At 31.8% G+C, this 23,550-nt stretch overlaps 2 protein-coding genes across 2 annotated transcripts; one reads left to right on the forward strand and one right to left on the reverse strand.

Annotated features, from left to right (window-relative positions):
• The first annotated feature begins 7,441 nt into the window (after positions 1–7,441).
• Positions 7,442–9,790, forward strand: LOC100162550 (enhancer of split mgamma protein). Its single transcript, XM_001946876.5, has 2 exons — positions 7,442–7,776; positions 8,381–9,790. The coding sequence occupies exons 1-2, from the start codon at positions 7,717–7,719 to the stop codon at positions 9,020–9,022; spliced, it is 702 nt and encodes a 233-aa protein (XP_001946911.2). The 5' UTR covers positions 7,442–7,716; the 3' UTR covers positions 9,023–9,790.
• Positions 9,791–17,048: 7,258 nt separating this feature from the next.
• LOC100575557 lies at positions 17,049–21,136 on the reverse strand. The gene is made up of 8 exons (XM_003240271.4): positions 20,844–21,136; positions 20,573–20,748; positions 19,001–19,404; positions 18,866–18,916; positions 18,665–18,796; positions 17,727–17,947; positions 17,311–17,640; positions 17,049–17,248 (listed from the first exon to the last, which is right to left on the reverse strand). The coding sequence occupies exons 1-6, from the start codon at positions 21,016–21,018 to the stop codon at positions 17,791–17,793; spliced, it is 1,095 nt and encodes a 364-aa protein (XP_003240319.1). The 5' UTR covers positions 21,019–21,136; the 3' UTR covers positions 17,049–17,248; positions 17,311–17,640; positions 17,727–17,790.
• Positions 21,137–23,550: the final 2,414 nt, after the last annotated feature.

Below are 23,550 nucleotides of genomic sequence, written 5' to 3' on the forward strand. Positions count from 1 at the left end.
TTGTTTATCGTGAGCCAACAAATTCCCGTGTAAGCATTTTTTTAAAATGCAAAATTAGCTTCGAGGTGCACACTGTACAGGATTAGTATTATGTACTAAATTTCAGAACCATGAGTGAAATATACTTGACTGTGGATACACAGACACGAACATGTCCTTTTATTAATATAGATTTGTAATAATGTAATGTATAATATAAAAGCAGTGAATAATAATATCATCACGTTGTCATCACATCATGGACGTCGCCAGTTGACACAGTTCACTGCACAAATAACAATAATAATAATATAATATTATTGTGACGCACGTTACTCTCACCTCGCAGTGTTTATAATACACACGTGATAGGTAAATACGTATTATAATATACCAACATACCATGTGCGATATATTATGAATTATGATGAATAATATTATCACTGCGACACTCCCATATAACTCAGTTTAAAATAAGTATAAGGTATGCGTTTAGGTATTGGTTTACCTATCTGCGAGTGTATTTTCAATTTTGCGTATTATAAGATGTCATAATAATATATATTCAGTGGGAGATTTAGCGTCGAGCAAAGTAAATTTTGTATTAAAATTATATTTTAAATTTCCAGGTTGAAGTCACATATTCTCATAATCCAAAATTGTATAGTAGGTTATATAGTAGGTTACCTACCTACCATAAATACTACTATAATATGCCTACTTGCAGCTTAGTTACATAATATAATATGCATAATTTTTATTGGGTATTAATATTATAAATGTATGTATACCTATATACTATATGTACTCGTCTTCCTTGCGCTAAACTCACCAGGCACCACTCCTTACAGTATATTCTCTCACCAAACACAGCCCATTAAAAATTATAATTATAAAATTATTTTACGTATATTTGCTTATGGAATCGAAAATATGTTATCATTACAACACTGTATACTAATAATTTTTAGGTCCTACCTACTCTTTTGCATTAAAAAAAAATCATAAAAGGCTCACTGCACGTCTGCACATACGAAATATCAAATGATTTGTCGTAGAGTAGTAGATTATAATATATTATCGTCACCGTACATAGATGCGGGTATACTTAAGTATATTGACAACAGTTGAAATTCATTCAACAAATAGAGGGACCGAACACATCGTCTGCACACTGAAATATTTCATAAACTCGTGTTGTTTGTTTGGTTTTCGTCCAAGTATTCACTTGCAGTATTATATATTATATAATATAGGTGCAGTGCGTCGTGTCAATATTTGTATTATGGTTTATTAACCCTTTTTTTCGTACAGGAATTTTCTATTGTTTCTTGTGACAATATAATATACATATAGTTGTCTGTAGTAGCTGTAAACGCTATTAATTATTATACTATACAAATTACCTATAATAGTATGAGCACCATGATCATGAATCATAATTAGAGACCGTATTTATATGCGCTTAAAATCTTAAAAATAAGGTGTTTCTATGCTCTATATAATTTCATCAAAATAATCTTTTATACGCAAAAATATTATTTTTCATAAAAATGTATTAAATACTGAAAAAAACAAATAAAAGCAGCAGCTTATAAAAATTATAAGATAGTTAAATTAATTCTATAATCTTTAAAAAATTATTCAAACAGTCATATTTAATCTATAATATATTAATAATATGGCGATTGTAGCACATAGTTACATACCTAAAATTCAGATTTATGTATTTAAAAAACAATAATAATAACAAGTTTTAAATAGGTAAGATAAGAGATATAGAGAATAATTGATTTTCTTATCAATATTATGTTCTTATCATGTTTGCTTTGCGTAATTTCGTCATGATAAATATGATAAATATGATATAATGAAAATATTTTTGCATTTTTTTATAAACCATTAGATTATACCGCCCGAGTCGTCTCGATAACTCAAATGTCGATGGGTATAAAAATAAATTTGACTTGTGCTTTTTTGAACGAGTCATATATTATGATATAGGCACATGGCACAAATTGAGTCATACTGCGGTCTACAGCGTTCAGTGCGTGTATATATTATCATATATATTTTCAAGGGACATGAGAAAAATGTCAGTTATCGAGACGCGACTGTTACATTATAATATACTGTACCGTGTATAATGTATATATATATATATATATATATATATATGCATAACAATATTAATACGTTATACGTATAAAACAATTTATACAATAAACGACACAACGGCATGTCACTGAATAATAGACGACGTATCACGCATGTGTGCGGTGGTGACAAAGTGTAATAAAAATTAAAATATATATAGAGTAGCACGCTTATTATTAAACTCTTTTTTTGTACTCGCTTTTTTTTTCCATTCTGAAGAAAGGCGCGAACGTATACGGAAAAGAAAAGATACAGAAAAAAACGTGGTTAACATCCCCGTCGCCGTCGTCGCGCTCGGAGGGTTTGGTGTGAGAAATTTTTTCCTCGAAAAATATAAGGTATGCGACGTATTATAATATATTATACGATGTACTGCACGTGTGCGAGAGACGCGTATCTGTGCAGCAGTATATAATATTATAAATTATATGTATATTACGTGTTGTATATATACTACATATATATATATATAGTTTATGTTATATACACACATAACACACACACACACACACCGCACCGCACTCATATATTATATTATTATACATAATATGTATACCTAATAGCCAATAGGACGTATATGGCCGCCGTACCCTTCAACGTGCAACACGTGCTCGTTTTTCGAAAATGATATTATGCGGCACATTAGGGGTCGTCGTCGTCGGTGGTTATACTCGCTTTATTTTTTTTTTTTTTCCCGGGGAAGTTTTGACGGCCGAAAAAATATATTTTAATATATACACGAGTAGGTAATATAATAACCGTCGCCCCGTTAAACGCGTATACCTATATATCACTATACTTACTATATAATATATTATTATTATATATAATATTTGGTTTTTATTTTTCCGGCGGCACCGGCTGCTGTCCCACGTCACTCGTCGGGTCGCCGTGCATTACAACACCATATTATTATTACGAATGCCTAATATAATATACACTGAGCAGTGTGCATATGTGTGTAGTGTGTGTGATGTGTCGACTCGTTAATAATTGAATTTACGAGTGTCGTCTCGTCGACCGCATTGGCACTTGGCAGACCATATACTCGACGTGGTGTGGTATATATACTTATAATTTATAAATACATATTATATGCAAGCCGGTACTGCATAACCTCCGTAAATAAATCGAAAAAATATTATTACGATACCTATAAAATATAATATATAATATATTATACGAATTCGACATTATTATTATTATCATTATGATTGTTATTATTCAGTATTATCATTACGACATTACCGTATGTCGTGTACATAGTGCACGCGAGCGCGATGTAGGTACACACAAACTTATCCTAAGCCACAACCGCAATTTACTTAAGATACTTATTATATTATAACTATTACGCTATCACCGTCTTCCGTATGGACCCGTGTTGGAAATTTAACATTTGTTTTCGATTACAAACTTTATAATTTGTAAGTTTATAGATACGCTTAAAATAATTTTGATTTATTTCAAGACATCCGTTACCACTTTGAAATACATGGCGAGATAGTTGAATATTTTCAACTATATATCTGGTGGTAGCGTGTTAACCAAATTTGGTTACAAAAAAAATTTGCCAATGAAATTGGCCAATTCAACAAGGACTACACACGGTCTATAATTTATAAACACACGGTTTATACGGAGTATAATTAATTATAATGGTACCTCTATATAATATTATAATAAATCTCAGTCCTTAAATAATAATTATAATATATTATACTCTATCCAATTGTATACTTATAATGGTAGGATTACTATATAGCCGCCACCACGGTTCCACTGCCCGCCTACCGCATTTATTCGCATTTGTTCGATCGACACTCGAATGAGAGAACTTTCGACTCGAAAGGCAAACACCTCATCGGTTATAAAATATTGTTTGTTTGTTTTCACTCTTCTTGACATCATAATCGCCTCTCGTCCGCATAAGCGTCGATAATCGTGTCGGCTTATATTATACCGCGCCCCCGCGGCCGACTCGACTCTTTCGTCACATATTATTTTCAGGACACCACACATTATAATATGAATCTATAATATTACACTCTTATCACTGAAGTGTCGGAATACCGGTTTCGAATGAGAATTTCTGTTCAAGATATTTTTTGCGTTTCCCGTTTATAATTTGACACAATTTCGGCATCATTATCACATCGGCCGCGGGACAGGCACAAAATACAAAAACGTGACTGCAGTACACCACCTTTACATTATATACATAATACTAGGTGGTAGGTAGGCGCAGATTCCATTCCACCCCAGATCAATTTAATTCTTATCGGAATCGAAAATCGTTCAGCGTAGGTGCAATCCTTAACAAACAATGTAAAAAATATGTAAAAGTAGGTTGTTAAATATTGCAAGACGTATCGACACGACTGCATAGTCTAAGCATTTTATTTTTTTATTGTACAAAAAATATTTTAACTATAGGTAGCCCATAATAATAAATATAATAATATATCGTACCGACGTCCCGTATAAGTGTATAACCTTACAGTATAATAATATGATACTATTATAAAGGGCTACGTTAGGCATATATATTATAACAATGACATTTAGATTGACGCAATAATGTATGAGCGCCGAGAAGGACTTAAATCGGGTCTAATATCGTAAATAATATACTTGCAATATGATATAGTTGTGGTCATTATCCGTTTGAAAATATTTCACTTGCACTCATATAATATTATTAATTAACATTACAATAATAATATTATAGTCATATTGTCGTGCCGTTGTGTCGACGAAGATAATAACGATAATGTGTTTCCGTTTAAAACGTCTTAATAGTACCTAATAATTATTATTACTAAATTATATACGCGATTGGCAAAACCGTACAACGTACATTAAAACAATTATCGCGATACGCCGATCGACTTTTGCCTTCGTCTACGTATTTTTTCTTCTCACTTATACTAACCTTGTGAAAATTGGTTTTTTTTCGCTCCACCGGGTAATTAATTATTTTTTATCTATTTAATCGGTTTCTCAATTCACGCGCCAGGAAAACAAACCTATTATGCCGATGACGTGCACGCATTTAATACACATATATTATTATTATTATCGATCGTTTAAACTCGACGATGCGTAGAAAACGAAAACGAACCAATTTGTCGGCCAGCCACGGAGCCTGCGAACCACTCTACATACGTTGGACATGGGTTGGTAGTTATATAATTTAATAGGTACCCATCACACCACACATCTTCGAAAAAAAACGCACCACGTCGACGATCTCGTGTTCCGATAAAGACGTGTATGTCGTGTATGAACGTACGGTAATAATAATTAATAAAAAATATTGGATTTATCAACACCGAGCGGTTTCATTCAAGAAAACCGTAAAAAAACAAAAATGCCCACCATACAACAACAACAATAATAATAATAATAATAATAATAATAATAATAATAATAATAATAATTGTTCTTAGATTAATAATAATTATGAGTTGTGTAACGGCGTAATAGTAGTAGCGGAAAAAATCGAGAGTATCAGCAGAGTATCAGCTATATAGAATATATTATTAAAATATTATAATTGGTATAATTATTGTTATACGATAATGATCAATCCAAGTATTATGTTATTGCTATAATAATAACATTACTTACTATGCTTTTCTGAAAAATCATTGTCGTCGCCGTCGAAAACACATTATAAAAACAATTACTGTGGTGTATATTGTTACCATACAGTAATATAGTATGATATTATTATTGTTCTAATGCAATATCAAGACGTATAGTATGTAGTGTGTATCCACTACAATAGCATCATGTACAATTGTTGTCGTCGTCGTCATTGTATAATATTATAACGCGCCTATGCAATATTAGAATGTACTACGGGTAGGTGTAGGTAGGTGTTAAAATAATAATAATAATATCATAACAATTACCGCACGTGTTCTATACGACAAAAATAATAGTATTATAATAATAATTATTTTTATAGGTTTGCCTCTATAAATTCTTAACGACGATCGATGACGTACCCTACGCACTCGCAGCGGAGTTGGAGTATTTACCGGGGGTATATGCTGGGTGTCTCCCCCGTGTGGCCTAGAAAATTATATTGTATTTTTTTAAGAACTGATTGGAAGGGGCTTCGACTAAGTATTAGCATTGATTATAAATACTAGTATTTATAATCAATGGTATTAGTAATCAACGGCGTTGGGCAATTGGGCGAAAAATTCAATGATTAAGCCTTATGGTGATTATTATATTATCTTCAATTTAAAAATGACAAATTTTAATAAATATACGTTTCTGCATTGATTCATCAGTACTAAATGATCAAGATAATGTATTATCGATGTTGATATAAAATATATAATTTAACAATGGAGAAAATTTAATCTATGTCTACGATTAAAATAAATTGTTCTGCATTGTTCTGTATATTAATTATAGAAAGATAATATGTTTAAATGTTTTCAATTATTATTGTTATAATATTGTTATAGTGTTCCACATTTAAGTGTTGAAGAATTCAATGAATCATGTACCTACAATCTACATATTAATATAATTTAATTGACATTTATCGAGTTATTACCGCACGGTCGTCAAGGAAATTGGACGAAAATGTTGATTTCAGTATCCCTCCCGCGGAATTGAGATGATCAACCAACGCCACTCAAGACATTTCTATACCTAGTAATGTTATAATATTATAAGAAAAAATTATTAAAAACGCGACACCCATAATAACGATAATATTATTAATATACCTAAGGATATTATAATAATAAATAATAATATAATAAATAAACGATTAGTAAATCGATTATCATAATTATTATTTAAGTATTAAGTCGCAGGTAACGCATAGCTAATATTATTATTATTATTATTTACCGGCGAACGCGCGCGGTAGGTCTTGGACAAAAAGGAGTGGCGGCGGCGGTAGTCGTGCGGTCGGCCAGAAGGAATGGTAGTGGTGGCGGCAGTGGTGTCCGTCGCACGTGCACACGTACCTGTACGTCCCTATTCCGCGCGCGCGAGTGTGCGTGTGTGTGTGTACTAGCGCGCGCGCAAACGCGTGTAAACTCGTGTGTGCGTGTGCGTGAGTACATTACAATATACACGCGCGCGCGCACACGCACACACACACACGCGCGCGCCCGCCGCGTAATAATATAATACGGTTGAAAAATGCCTATGGCCTGGCAGCTGGCCGGCTGCATCGTCATCCGTGTCCGCCGCCGCCGCCGCGTGTGTGGGAACGTCGCGCTGTCCCGAGTTCCCACGGGCCGCGCGCCTATAAAACGCCCCACCCGGCGCCCAGCACACCGCATTCCGACACCGTCCGCCGGCACGCACACGTCTCTCGCGCTCTGTCGCTGCGTACCGCTCTTTGCTACTGCTGCTCCTGCACTCGTCGTCTTCAACGATAATAATTTTTATATTTTATTATTGTGATTATTATTTTTTTAAATTTAAATTGTTCGTGTTACGATCAGTGCGATTTCGTTTTGGATCTACGACAGTGATTCATTACAATAATACACTATATTATTATAGTCTACGTCCGCAAATACGCAAACAGTCGTCATGTCTTCTGTCGCCACTGAAATGCAACAACCCGTCTCCAGGACTTACCAGTACAGAAAGGTAATTACGAATTTCCTATATTATACCGTTATTAATTGTTATTATATCGCTCCACTGCGAAGTTCAAATTTCAATTTTTTTTTTTACTCGCTTCTTCTCGCCGTCGGAGATTTGAACGCTTTAAATTCAAAACAAGTCGATTTTTTTTATATTTTAATGTGTTTCTTTACATAAAAAAAAAATTCTTACGCTTCAGTTTATAAACAATAATTATAAATAAAAATAATCATAAGTGTCCGGTCTTATTTTATTTTTTAATCTCAAAAAAATATCAGCGCAATCATCGAGTGCGATGTTTAATAATAACAAAAAAAAAATCTACTAAAATTAATTTAATAGCTAAAAATGGGTCTAAGCGCGCAAATATTAATAATAAAAAAATTACCTTAAATTATTTGAAATAACCGTCGTTGCGAGAAATCGTGTAGTACCGACCGCGGCGGAGCACGTGTATAGGCAACACAACGTGCGGTCGGGCACTCCGTTAAACTGACGGTCGTCGCGGTCGCCCCAAAAATAATTTTAGTTAATATAATATTATAATATCTTAACACTTTTTAGATGAACATTTTACCTAACGGCATTTTTTTATTTTTTTAATCAGGTCATGAAACCCATGTTGGAACGCAAACGCCGTGCCCGTATCAACCGGTGCCTGGATGAACTCAAAGAATTGATGGTGGTCGCCCTGCAAAACGAGGGCGAGAACGTCAGCAAACTGGAAAAGGCCGACATACTCGAGCTGACTGTCCGTCATCTGCACAAGCTACGCCGGCAACAGCGGCTTTCCGGCAACCCGGTGACCGAGATGGACCGGTTCCGCGCAGGTTACACGCGCTGCGCCTCAGAAGTGTCCCGGTGCCTGGCCGCCACGCCCGGCCTAGATGTCACTCTGGGCGCCAACCTCATGACCCACCTTGGCCACAGGCTCAACTCGATCCAACCAACCGGGCCGACAACGGCCACGGCCACATCACCGGCTACCCCATTGACGCTCAACACCGACACATCCTCGTCCTCGTCGTCGGCGTCCTCCTCGTCTTCATCCTCGGCGTCGTCGTCCTGTTCATCACCACCACCACCTCAGTCGCCTACCGGCAGCACCACCTCGTCGTATCCGATGCCACTGACGCCAAACTCAATGGTCAGCACCGGATGCAGCGTGGACGGCACTTCCACCGGACTCCTGCAAGTCGTTGACATGTCCCTGAAAAACGACAACGCCTCAGTATGGAGGCCTTGGTAAAATGACCGCCGTGTAACTCACACCACCCACCCACTCGCACACGTGCGCGCGATATTACCAATTATTTTATATATTACGATATAATTATTCGTCTCGATTTAAATTTTTTTTTTGTTATTGTCTACAATTTATATTGTATCGTTTTTCTTGTTATGTTATACATTCTCTGGAGAAATCAACCAAACGCCTGTATAACAGGACGCGGACGCAAACGGGTTTTATCGAACTTTTTACGCTTATATTATGAACTAAAAGATTTTGACATACGTAATATAATATAATATTATTAAAATATTATTGTCTATGTATAGTTTTTGATAAATTATTTTAAGGCATTTTTTTATTCGCACGCGTTCATATATATAATTACTATATTTAAATATATTTATAGACATGTTTAATTTTTTTTTAATTTTTTAAAAATATGACCCTGTGATATACCATTGTTTAGATATAGACTATAATATATTATTATATTATGACGACTATATAAAAATAAAAAAAACAAAACATGGTATAATTAATATAATTTGTTCTCATATAATATAATATAATATTGTAATCGGTAGTCCTCCTACCTCATCATATCATTGTATGTGTATTATAGTATATTGTATGCTATTATTTATTATTTTGATTTGTGACAAAATACTGTGTACCAACACGCATTCATAATATTATAATGTGCGTGTATGGTTATTTTTTTATGTAGACTGTGATATAATGATATAATATGTTTTAGTAAATACTATGATTATTTACCCATAACACCTGTTTGTTTTAATTTGAAAAACGTCGTATCCATTCCTATTCACCATCCTTAAATAAATATAATAATTTGAATAACAACAAGTGAGTTTATCGAGGTGGTTAAGTATATATTATTATAGGCACTGCACTCAATTATGGTACTATAGTATGTTTAGATATAGTAGATATAAGAACGTGAAAACCAGTTGTTCCGTTTTGGAATATACTAAGAATGTAAATAGATACTTAGAACTTAAACATTTTTTTGGGTATGATCTTGCAAATAAAGTGTCGTCTGCAGCAGTACTTGCCAGCGTGTGTATATGACGTGTAAAATAATTGGCGAAATCGACCAGATCAATTTATTATTATAATAATATTATATTTTATTTCTCGTCGTCTCCACTGTATGTAAATTAGAAATAATATTTCATTAAAATGTATATAATATATATACACATAAAATAATATTATTCTATTATATGGATCAAAATTGATTTGCTGACTACTGGCGGGGAATTCGATTTGGAATAATTTTAATACATTTATCCGATTCCACCGCCATTGGTATTGTGTACTTATAATTTATATTATTTCACTACACAATTTATCCTATAGTACTTAGGGGCACATAAATATTGAATCGAAATTATTTGCGAATTACGAAGATTTTTAATAACGGCTGTGATATATAATATTGTAACTGACGTTGTGTGCTCGTTATTCAGACCTCACGTACCTAAAGTCATTTAAAATAAAACCGAAGAATAATTAAAATGTAATATAATAAGTACGATAACTTATAATAACATATTCTGTCAATAATCCGATAGTGAAATAGCAGTTTGCAATTTATTTAAATAATTTTAATACGTGTAAGCTACAAACACGATGATATTATTGTTTTCTCGAGTCGATTCATTAAATTTATTAATTTAAAAAGACTTGCGATAAACACGTCATATCTATAATAAATTATTTATCTACCGCCGAGAAGGCATTTCCCATACAGCAAAAATAATAGTGCTTACGATTTTTGTTGAGCGTATAATATTATTGTAAACAAATCAGAAAATTCAAATATAATAAGAAAAAAGTCTTACCCGTACCTAATCGTTAAATAATGATTGTACGCGCATTTTATACAAATAAATAATAATAATATTATAACTTGATATTTGAACGGTACGTATAATATTTTTAAATAAAACGAAATGATATTTTGTTTTTAAGAAAGTGTGTTGTGCATAAATAAAATCTTGCGTTGGTGTAGTATAATATAGTACTTAAGCTTACACACATTACTCTGACACATTTAATATTTATAGGGTATAGCTGTCTGCGATTGCAAATTTTTGCAATCCACCGCCATTGCTCGTGGGTACAATCGACGGCCATTTTACAGTCAATATAATATTATGTGCAAAACGTAATATCTTATATGATATTAATAGATCCGCGCCGATTGCTGTAAAATGATCACTGGAAAAAATGTTTACAAACGTCAAAAAAATATTGCTTTCAAACAAAACAATAAAAAAAACAACACAATGGTCCGTATACAAAATTATAAGCTCTATGTATTCAAGTAGGTACAAATAGATTCTTTGAAAGGTATCTAAACACTAAATTTCTCGAAAAGTATAAAAGTTTTAGGGAATATTTTTTATGAGTGCTTAATGAATTCTAAGATCAAAATTATCAAAAATAATTGAATTTTTTACTCTAATTATCTAATGTATTATTGTTCTCATTAGTTACCTACTTACATATTCATTTTTTCTATAATGGGAAACATATTAAATTTCATATTTATATTTTCCTGAGAATTCCAATAGGTGCATAAAAATACATAAGTTCGAACTTGTTAATTAGTTATAATTTATTTTAACTTAGTTTAAGTTTTAATAAGAAGAGTGGAGTTGTGTAACAGATCCAGCAAAATGATTGTCCAATATACCTACTCCACTAATCTAAATTTAAAATACGTTAACGCATAAGTTACCTACATAGGTGTGACTAATTTACGCTAATCGGCCAAAAATGATTTTTATGCATTCAAATTTTCAGGAAAATGTTCTACTTAAGAATACTAAATCACAAATGTATGTTGTAAATCAAAAAAAATGAAAAATTATAAGCCATGAAAAATAATAAAATATATTATATTTTTTACAGCGATTTTGTTTTTTCATGACTTCAAACTATGGGTAGGTAAGTAAAAAAATTAAAACCTATATCACCACAACCTATTTTCATTAGCTTTATAAGGGTGTTTATCAAATGCATAATCACAGATTATTATGCATTAGGACATATTATAGGTACCTATATTTAGGTTATGTAGGTATAATATGATATTATGTAACTACTAACGATTTGATTAATTATAATAAAATGAAAATCGAAATCAAAGGCACCCGACCAAAACGCCGACGAGATTTTCCGACACCGCAATAATTACAATACTATCGTATTATTGTTTCACTTCCCGCAATCCGCGCATATTACTATGTACCTACGTGTATAATAACATAATATAGTAGGTATTAAGTATTTAATAGATTAGTATGTTAAATAATGCTTTATTATGTACATAGTGTTGTTTTATTATTGACGTAAAAAATGTGTTCCTGTTAGAAAACCGATAGCAATATTTACTTACATAGTGACATATACCTACTACAACTTAATCGCGGGTATTAATAATTATTATAATCTACGACGGTTGTGCGCGCTCGCAGACACTAAATATTATTATGTACTTCGTAGACATCAAGCGAGTGGGTATATATATAAACTATAAAGGCAGCGTACCTATATATATATATACATATATAGGTGCCTTGCACAAATATTGAAATACTCGTTGTGTACTCGGCGTGCTTATAGTATATATATATATACTATATGCTATATATATATATATACTATATGTTACATATATATATATATATTATATATTTACGTTACGTAGGTAGGTATTATATAAATCTACACCTGCAGCACATTTTAACACTCTGTGTGGACATTCAAAATTATCTTTAAACCTAAGTAAATTCGATTAATAACAGAAGACCGTCTACATTACAATATCATACCTGTATAGGTATTCATAATATTATGTAAATGAGTCCAATCTTAATAATTGCCGTTTGTCGTATGTGTATAGTGTATACGCATATTATGTATGACGCGCTTAACGTGTTTTATCGACATAATATTATATTATATTATCCACCTATACCTATATGGATAATACAAGTTACAACACACCACGTGCATGCACCTATATAGATACTTTTATAGCCATTCGATTGGCCGAATTAATTCCAAAACGTGAATCTAATACTTTAATAAAACAACGTTAAAACCAATCGACGTATTTTTCGACGAATCAAAAATAAACGATAAACACAAACTTCAAGAAAATAATTAGTTAGGCAAACTACTTATGACAATATACCTGCAGCGGTATTTAGGCGCGCCACACGTCAACCCAATAATCAACATTTATAACTATTTCTTAGTACATTATGTATACAACTATAATGCAATAACACAATTTGAAGTATATGAACAGTTTTTTTTTACACATAAGTAGTATATAATATGTAGGTAGGTATGAACCTGCTGCTGATCCAATAAGTTTTATCAATAATATACTACCTGTATACTTATGTACCTACCTATGTATTATATAACTAAAATAATATTGATATTTCAAAACGCGACAAACACATTAATATAATATGTAGGTACAATTAATTTCTATAGGTACCTATATAATGTCCTAATCCATATTTAAGTATACAATCAGAAAAGCCTTGTCGCAAAAGACCGTAAATTGCGTATTTTAATTATTTTATATACGGTCGTCCGAATTTCATATATACCTACATGTATTATATTATTATGAAATTAAATAACGGTGCAACCCATATGTGCTCGAACCCATATATTATACGTCCCAAATCACTTAAAACAAGTGAAAATCGTACAACGTTGCCATTTATTGGGTAACTATAAAATCTAAAAGAATATTTTGTCGCTGCCATCGTTAGCAAATCAAAATTGTAAAATCCCAATCGACCAAGATAATTTTATGATAAATGTATTATTTGTAATTTCTGTATCTATTGCATCAGCGCTCGATTAGTAACTATTGAGTACCAGAATACTACTAATTATTAATGAAATTCAATATAACTATTTCAACTTTCAAGTAAAATAAACAGAAGTTTGAGATGTCACATGACATTTTGACCGTCGTTAATATTTAATTATGTAACTTTTGTTAAAACAGCCAATGTTTCTGATGCAGTATGATCAAATGAATTTAGATTTTAGAGTAGGTACTTTTCGATACATAAAAATTGAATATTAGAGTTAATGAGTTTTAGGTTATAATTGCTATAGTCGTTTAAGGCAGAGGTCATCAACCGTTTCCAGTAAATAAGTTACTTTAAAAATTTGAAATTGTGATGGACTGGTTGGCGACCTCTGGCTTAAGGTAACAGATGAGCAGAGTGAACATAGGTACCTGCAAAATGTTAGCCCACAACTCCGCTCCTCTAATCTTTAATACCATTAATATATGCTACTATATAGTTTGAAATTTTATTTTTATAGATCAAAATACTCTGAATAATATTCTGCATCTAAATATGAAATAATAAATGCCTGTATTGTTATTTAAAATAGTAAAATCTAAAAAAAAAACTAGTAAAAAATATAATTTTTTTTCAAAAGATTTGTTTTTGTAACAACTTAAAATACTACTATAATATCAAATGTGTAAAAAAAATATTTTCAAAAACGTTAGTGCGTGTTCTGAATAATGTTAACAATGAGTGTCTTACGTTAAATGGATCACCCTATACCAGTGTCGTGTATATAGGGGGAGGCACCCTTTGTAAAATTGTCGGTTCAATTAAAACATTGCAGTATGAATATTGCTTATGTACTTATAATATACTTTATTGCATGACATACCCCGTGGTTGTTGTTTTTTGATAGTCTATGAATTATTATGAAAATTAGAATTTAAATTGTATACCTGTTGGTAACTGATAAATGATAACCATCAATGCTTTTGAGTTATGTTTACATACGTAGATGGTGCGTTCTATTTTATTTGAATAAGTACATAATCTCAAAAACAAATATTTTTATACTGTAGAATAATATTATGTGGATCATGCGACAGTAGGTAGGTATCTTAATGAGTGCAAAACGTCTTGAATTTTTAGGTTTCTGTAAGCTATTCTCGAATAGACTGGTTCAAAATATTCATTTTAATAATAAATATCGCCAGGTCAAAATGCGTGCCGACAAACACGTCGAGACATTTAAAGTTTAGTATAAGTCACGAATTTATAGTGAACAGAAATGATCAAAAAATAAGTCACACGCATCGGTTAAACTTCAATTTAATTGTTTCAGTTTGATTCGTGTAGCAATATGAGTTATAACGTGTGTATTATTATTACATTACTATACAGTGTGTAGGTAACAGAAAGAAAGAACAATAATGACTTATTTAATTATTATAACCTTTAATATTATCTATACATTATGTAACTAAATTGTATTCTAATCAATATTTTTCTATTTGTTTTCAATTAAAATAATGAATGATTATAAAAATTATACTACGCAAAAAAATGCCTGAGTACATGATAAATAGTTGGTAATAAATAATGCTTGGATTTTCAACTTTGAAGGGTGGTTCCTAGTAATAAATTGGATCTAGTTGGGACTGTTAAGAGGTAAAAATTTAAAATTCCCCGTAGTTTTTAAAAGCGTTGGGAAAATGACACACCTTTTTTTGCTTTGAATCGTTTTTCATATGTACTTAACGATAATATATTATTGAATTTAAATTTAACACATCCAATATTATGACTCAGATCATACGCTCTTGAATAATACAAATCATAATTCTATAATCTTAAACATTAGTAGTATTATATTGATTAATCGAAAAAGTAATTTACTAAAATAGTATTTAAATATTGAAGTAGTTAGCGGTTAGCCGACGGTTATTTCATCAAGCGTCGCAAAGGCAAATTATTATAACGGCATTGTGGTTAGAAAAACAAGTGTTTATGCGGTTCGTTTTTGGATTAGGTACTCTGAGACGTCATCGTGTAATAAATCTAAATAATAATTATGACACGTCTTATGTATGCCTATATGAATTCGACGCGATCAAATGCGGATTTCTCATCAATCTGCGATGGGCTGGCCAGGTTTTTTTCCTTCAAATTATTATTAAATTAAAAATTGGTCTATATATAATTATCAATTAATAATAATAATTATTTATTTATTAAAAAAAACTGTGTTTTTATATTTCTTATATTTGTTGGTTACAGAATAACATACTTACGTGGAATCTTGTTTTACATTTTCAATCCTTAGCTTAAAAGTTTAACATTTTATACAGTTTTAACTACAAAATCATTTTTAATTTGCAATTTGATAAATATTGTCAAAAGTCGAACTTTAATGCTTATAAAAAAAAAAAACTGTGCGGTTGTATTTTTAATATTTTTCAACTGCTATTGTAACAATTTATCAGGAGCCCTGAATTAAATTTTTTATTTACATTTATAGAAAAAAAAACTTTTAAAAACTTTAAAATTTAAAATGTCCGTAAACAGTTCAAAATGAGTCAAAATATATTAAAAATTTGATCAAGTATAGGAATTGATAAAATAAACATATGCTGTACATTTCAAGTATGTTTAATAGGTTTTTATTCAAAAGAGTAAAAAACTTAAAAATTATAACGATAAAAAATGAATAGTTAATATATCGATTCGATACGGTTAGATAAGATTCCACTAGGTAGGTAGGTATATAATATATAAAGTAAAAATTACTAAAATAAACAAATATAATAATTTGAAATCTTCTGTAGGTATAAAATAATAAATATGTATTATGTTTAGTCGCAACAAACCAGACGTAGGTATAGCCAAGATAATGCGCGGTCGCTATAACACAGACAATAAGGTCGCACGCACTATATAAATATATAATAGTTGACCGACAACTATTAACTCCCATCGTTAAGCACACGACGTCTCTAAAAGAAAGTGATAAGGAATCACAATCATCTTGAAGGGATTACAAATATGATGTCTAAAGTGCGAAATTGTTATTTTTTAAAGGGTGGCTGAGGAATTGTTTCTACAGCCCCCCCCTATTTAAACACAAAGTTTAATTTAAGGATATAATATACACGGTATATAGTAACAATGCGCAATTTAAAACTTTAAAAAATGTATTTAATTAAAAAGATCTCGACCATATCCAATGGAAAACTTATCGACTTCTTCGATTGAATAGCACCGGAAAATTCTATATATCTTCTCTGTTTATATATTTAATATGCTATTGAAGTTGTCTAATGTTATTCGGTCGGATGTGATGATACTGTGACCCACGGGATGAGGTCGATTATTGCTGTAACAAAAGCTCTATAAATACATCGAGACTATTATAAATATAACGGTTTTATCTCATACTTCTTCTAATAAATAAAAGTAATAACCAAACTGGCCGTTGACATGCACTTCCAGGACTGCCTCGATGAGTCAGCTGACGTGTAGCGAACCTCGATTGTCGTCGTCAGGAAGCCCAGAGGTAGCGAATCCATCGAGCTCCGGTCAACGCCTCTGTCTTTGGCGTTCTTGCGACCTGTAAGACGGTACGACGTACGACTACTGAATTCGGACTATCGTGCAAGCAGTACTGTGAAGTGGGCGGTCAGTCATGAGACGGTATAAATGTATAATAGACTTGTCACGTAGACTAGATTTTGTGTGGGCCGCGTCTCTTAATTTGGCTGCGAGGTTCTGAAAACGTTTGGTATTATAATTTATAACACTTAGGAAAATAAGGAAGAATAACACTGTCGAATGAAGTATAAATTATAAACTACTTAGAATCCCGGTGCCGACTATCAGTTTTTTTTTGCATAGTCCTTTGCGGTATCGTCCTAGAAGTCACGATTGTCGTCGGCCAGGTGGGTCTGTACCAAGCACCTCAGTGATAAGACGTGGATCGACGACGATTTGAACACGTTCTGGATATATTTTGTTCATCACGTTAATGGCTCGTTCGTCTAATTCCGGTTGGTTTTTCTCTTGACCACATACGTCCCTATAATTAACGAAACTATAGTCATAAACTATAGAAAATTTTAGGAAAATCCACCAGAAAAGTAGAAAATCTGATGTCAAACACACAACAGTGGTGACATCTGTCCAGAAAAAAATAAACTAAATAATAAAATAAAAATTCAGTTTATTGTTGCAGATTAAAATAATAATAGTGTATTATATTATATTGGTTGCTATTGGTTAATCGGTTGATTTTTATTATTATTTTTTGTCAATATATATAAATATATAAATTAATGTTTGTATGTAGATTAGATAGGCTAATTTAAAAAGTGTTAAATTTGGTTTCTTTTTATTCAAAGGATTTCAGTACGGTTAGGTTAGAATTTTGTATTAATTGATTATATTAATCAACCGCAAGTGGAATTAAGTAAAATCGATACTCTTGGTATAACTTGATAATTTATAGAGTTAAATCATACAATTACGTACAAACAGCACGTGGTCGGCGATCTACCGTAGCCCGTACCTAGGTAGATTGTCTACTTGATAATATACTGCTGCGAATCAGAATTTTTATTCCAGGTAATAGATAAATTAAGATTAATTTTGAACACCATACACCGAATATTAAATTGAACAAAGTTTGAGTCATATAGAGTTGGTACATTTAACGAGCAACGAAGTGCGCGGGATCAGCTAGTACTATATAATGTAGATTTAATATAACAATTCAGTATTACCGTTTTGTACGTACTTATCTATACAAAATTCAGGCATAGGTCTCAAGCTTCCGTCCAACCGGCTGTGTTCGTACCACCGAAATGTGTTGCCCTCGGGTGACATTTGCTCCGTCATTAAACCACGACATTTTTGTTCCATCGGACTCCTAGGAGTAACGATAAAGATATTATAGACGTGATGACCATAATTAATGTTATATATTTTATTTATTTACAGATCGGATTCGCTGGTATTCCATTTCGGTGTTTTCCACGGTTTACCTTCACTATATAATATAGAATGTACAGCGCAAAATTAATGATATAATAGACGACAGTATTATATAATAATATATCGAGGACAAACATACTCTGGTAAGAAGACCGGCAAATCCCATTCTTTTTTGGCGTTTTTCCGCGCAGTTCTAGTGGGATCGGCCGTCCGGGCAGTCAGCGGACAGTCGGTCGTCAGCGCCTTCTCCCATCGGGACGCCGAACGGCTATGCACCGGAAACCGGACGCTGTCGGGCAGACGCCACGTGTTCACCGCGTGGTCGGACCTGGCGTAGAACGCTTGAACGCCGCGGTTGTCGGTGAACGCTGTGGCGATACTGGTCATGTCCGGCGAAACGGCTGCGGTGTTTGTGCACACGGTTCGACGGCGAAGGCGACGGAAGCGGGAACCTAACGGCGACCCACAGTCTGCTTCTGCTTCGTCGTCGCCGTCCGAGTCCGAATCGAAGTGTGCTAACATGTCGTCGACCAATTCTCTGAGCTGTGCGTGCGATTTCACGTGAAGGATCATCACAATAATATTATATATATTAGTAATAATGATTGACCCTTGAAACTGTTTTTTTTTTTTAACCTAGGCTTTTTCATATTTTTAACACCCCAACTACAACCATAACCAAAAACTTTCTGATCAGGGCTAAAAAAAACGTAATTCAAACCTAAGAACTTAATAATTCTAAATCGTTATTGAACATTTTTAAAACCCATTTAAAAAATCCAAACTAAACCCTAAAACATTCAAAAACCGTCCTAAAAACCAGAACCGTAAAAATTTGAATCGGTTTCGAGGCTCTGTTGGTAACACAAATCGGTAGTGATTAAAACCCATGAGAGTAGGGTTATATCACCTTGCTTGTCTCAGTCGATAGCTCATATAATACCTATAATATGTATTTACTACTCATCATCCATACAACCATAGATATATTTAGTATTTTTGAAACATATATTTGTACTGAAATGTATCATATTTTTATTGGTTTAATCAAATTCAAAATGAATAAAAATAAATATTTTTGTTTTCTTGTTTATAGTACCTACCATGTCTAGATATCCCCCCTTCGTTTTTAGGACAAAAACATGCCTCAAACTCTTAAGCCTCAGAAAAGTTTATGATTCAAATTTCTTTTTTATTTAATAGTTAACTTTTGTACAAGTTGCAGTGAACTCCGATTTTCAAAATTCTTTGAAATTGAAAAAAACATATAAAGAGTATTTATATTATAATATGTATTATACGTCATCATTATAATATCAGTTTATAACTATACAATATACATAGTACAAAACAAACAGCAGTTATGTCAAAATATATTACACGACCGCAACGACAGTACATTATTATACCATTTATACATGTTTACTAGTTGGAAAATAAGGGAACAGTTTTATAATATTATCTATATTCATCGCATAACCTAAACGTGGTTAATAATTTCAAATTGAACAGAGTCAAGATTATTTAACCAACTGTTTTTTTGATCAATTATTTTGAATTATAATATAAACGTTTTTACGAATTGTCTTGTCCGACGAATAGTCGCTTTTGAGTTTTGACGAACTGTCCGATACCGGAACATTTTATGTAAATATAGGAACTATTTTACTATATATAGGTATTAGGTACTAATACGGATATTGGTACTCACGTGATTCGGGGTGTTTATCAGATACGGTAGGTTTTTCGGGGCCGAGTGTCTGAATAATTTCATGTTACCGCTGGGGTGCTGAAGTGAAACTAGCATCAGTTTGATGATCCCGCATTTTAACGACTCGTCACGTTCCTCGTCGCATCTGCGCAACCAAGTCGAAATCGCTCGTTGGTCTGCGTCAAATGACGTACGCCGTCACACAAAAACAAAATAATAGTTTAATAATATCATCACGGTGAACGTATAAATTGTATTGTGCCTGCTGTACCCGAGACGTTAGTCAATTGAAATATGTTGTTTTTTACCAACGTTCGGAAAAACTGATAATCGTTTTCTAAATCGTCCGACCCACGGGAACTCTGAAGTCTCGGGTCTACAACAATTTTGGGCTGTCCTCCCTCGCTCTGAATCTTTTTGGGCGATTCATTGAGCTGTTCAGTCATGATATTCAACTATTTATTTGGTCTTAAAAATAAATCATAATTTTCAACTGAAAGTATTTAAGTCAATCTGTAAACGATCGTTATTTACCATGAAGTGTTTGGCTTGTTGTATAGAAACGCGTCTTATACGTGTATTAATTTTGTCATTAGCCTGCAATAAAATATTACTTTAATGTTTTCAACTATCACGTTTCGATATAAATCGTACATTAAATATTTCATACATAATTATAATTTTGAATTGAAAAGATAAAAATACAAATTTGAAAATAAAACTATAAAAAATATCAATGAAATAATTTTTAATACAAAGAATATTACTTATAATTGCCTATGCCCTATAGATAAGATGTGTCTACGCCTGTCACATCAGTATTCAAAAATACTTAATACCAATTAAATTAATTTACACGCGAAACCCATGGCATTTTTTGTAATTTTAGTACAAATTCATAGTATATAATAACAGTACTTAAAACATTATTAGATTTGTATTAATGTTTATAAATTTGGGTACATTTAAAATATTTTATCTCATGCCAGGACTATTTCGATAGACTCGCCATATCCGGTCCGACGAATTATTGGCAAGTTTCTCTTGGGATACATTCTCGTACATTTGCACCAACTAAATAAATATATGGTATACATTGTATAAATTATATAAATTAATATTAATGTGTTTATTATAATATTATGTTCTTGGTAAAAACTTAAATGATTGGGTTGAATAGGTAGGTAAGTGAGTTTATAGCTGGGACTCAACTTACCTACTACTTTTTTTAATCAACAACTTACCGCTTTCAAAATGTACCCAAATTTACCTAGCCCTGTTTCTCAATATACGATACATTTTCGATCGTAATTAAAAATTTGTCGTAGTTCCGTATAGCTTATACCATATAGGGGTATAACTTGGTAATTGGTATGTAATATGTGGAAATGTAATATCCACCTGATTCGGATGAGGCCTAAGAATTTACCGTAATAAAATATTTTAAAAAATCAAAATTTTAATACTTTTTAATTTTTATGATTTAATCAAAAATTGGCTAATTGTGCAATATGATAGCGTGCAAACTAGTAGAGTAATCCATGCTATTTAAATAACTAATTAATAACATATTAATATGTATAATAAAAATTTTAATACAATACAATCTATGGAGATTCCGTGTGTTGATTTAATTTCGGGTTTTGTAAAAGACCTGTGAAAGATTTACAGCTGGTGTTAAAACTTATAATATTATGCTATTAATATTATCGTGATACATAAAGTTAAGACGGCGCTTTGTATAGGCAATTTAGGGGCACAAATATATTAATTTATTATATAGAATATTACTTTTGTGGTAATATAAATTTTTTTACTGAATAATAGTAGACCAACATAATATTTAACTGATTTTCTTTTCATAAATAAATATTATATAAATCTATATGGGCTGTAACCGTTTCCAACAAAAGTTTATCTTTTTCCACACCAAACATTTATCACGTTTCCTTGAAAACAATGGAGAGTTTCTTTACTATTATAAGCTGCAGTTAATAAATTCAGGGCCATATTTAAGATTTTGTCACCCCCGAATTCGCTTAAGATTTAACTTTTCCATTTTTAGTGTACAATAATATTAAATATTATAAATATGTACCTAATACATTTCATTATTCACAAAAAATAAAAAAAACAGTCTTATGTTGTAATTATAAATTATATATAATAAACTTCTATGGGAGCCTGAATTATATTGTATTATTATTCTCATAATAAATTGAAGTGACAATGTTCTTTTGCTACAGAGTTGATTATTTGGATACCTATTTTGCTATAAAATAATAAAGATAGTATAGCATACTCCTACATGGAATAAGCGCCAAGATATAATTATAGGGATTTGTGATATCCAATTTAGTATTTTGTAAAAAAAAAAGATAATTTAAAAAAAAAATGTTCACTCCGCTTAAAATATATCCTACGGTTGTGGATTAGGAACCAATGTTACATATATTATGTACTTATATAATAATATATATTAATAATTTATAATTTTCCAATGAATATTCGAAAACGAAATTTTACTTTCTTATAAGTAGTCGCCCACAAACATATGCCAGGGCGGGCTATTTTACTCACGAATCACCCTTTAAATACTGCCTCAGTTGATATAGATTAAGTTTATTCAAAATACTATAAAAATATAAAATATTGAAAAAAAATATAATATTATACATTTTAATAAAATAATTTGAATAGCAATAGCCAATAACAAAGACTACGACCATCACCGATTTGTCTGATTCACGAAATATTTACTAAAACTAAATTTTGTTTTCATACCTTAAGTATGACTATTTACTATAACTTAGTGTGTTCAACATTTAAATAAGTATGCACATCTTTAGTTAGTACAATTGACCTTATCAAGAGTAAAAATAAAAAGTACTCGCTCTAATATTTTAGATTCTCAGCAGAGCCAAAAAGTTTAATACATACGATAATATATTTACCATTTATATTTGCCATTGGTACAT

The sequence above is a fragment of the Acyrthosiphon pisum genome, chromosome A2, assembly GCF_005508785.2.
Source record: "Acyrthosiphon pisum isolate AL4f chromosome A2, pea_aphid_22Mar2018_4r6ur, whole genome shotgun sequence".
Taxonomy (NCBI): Eukaryota; Metazoa; Arthropoda; class Insecta; order Hemiptera; family Aphididae; genus Acyrthosiphon; species Acyrthosiphon pisum.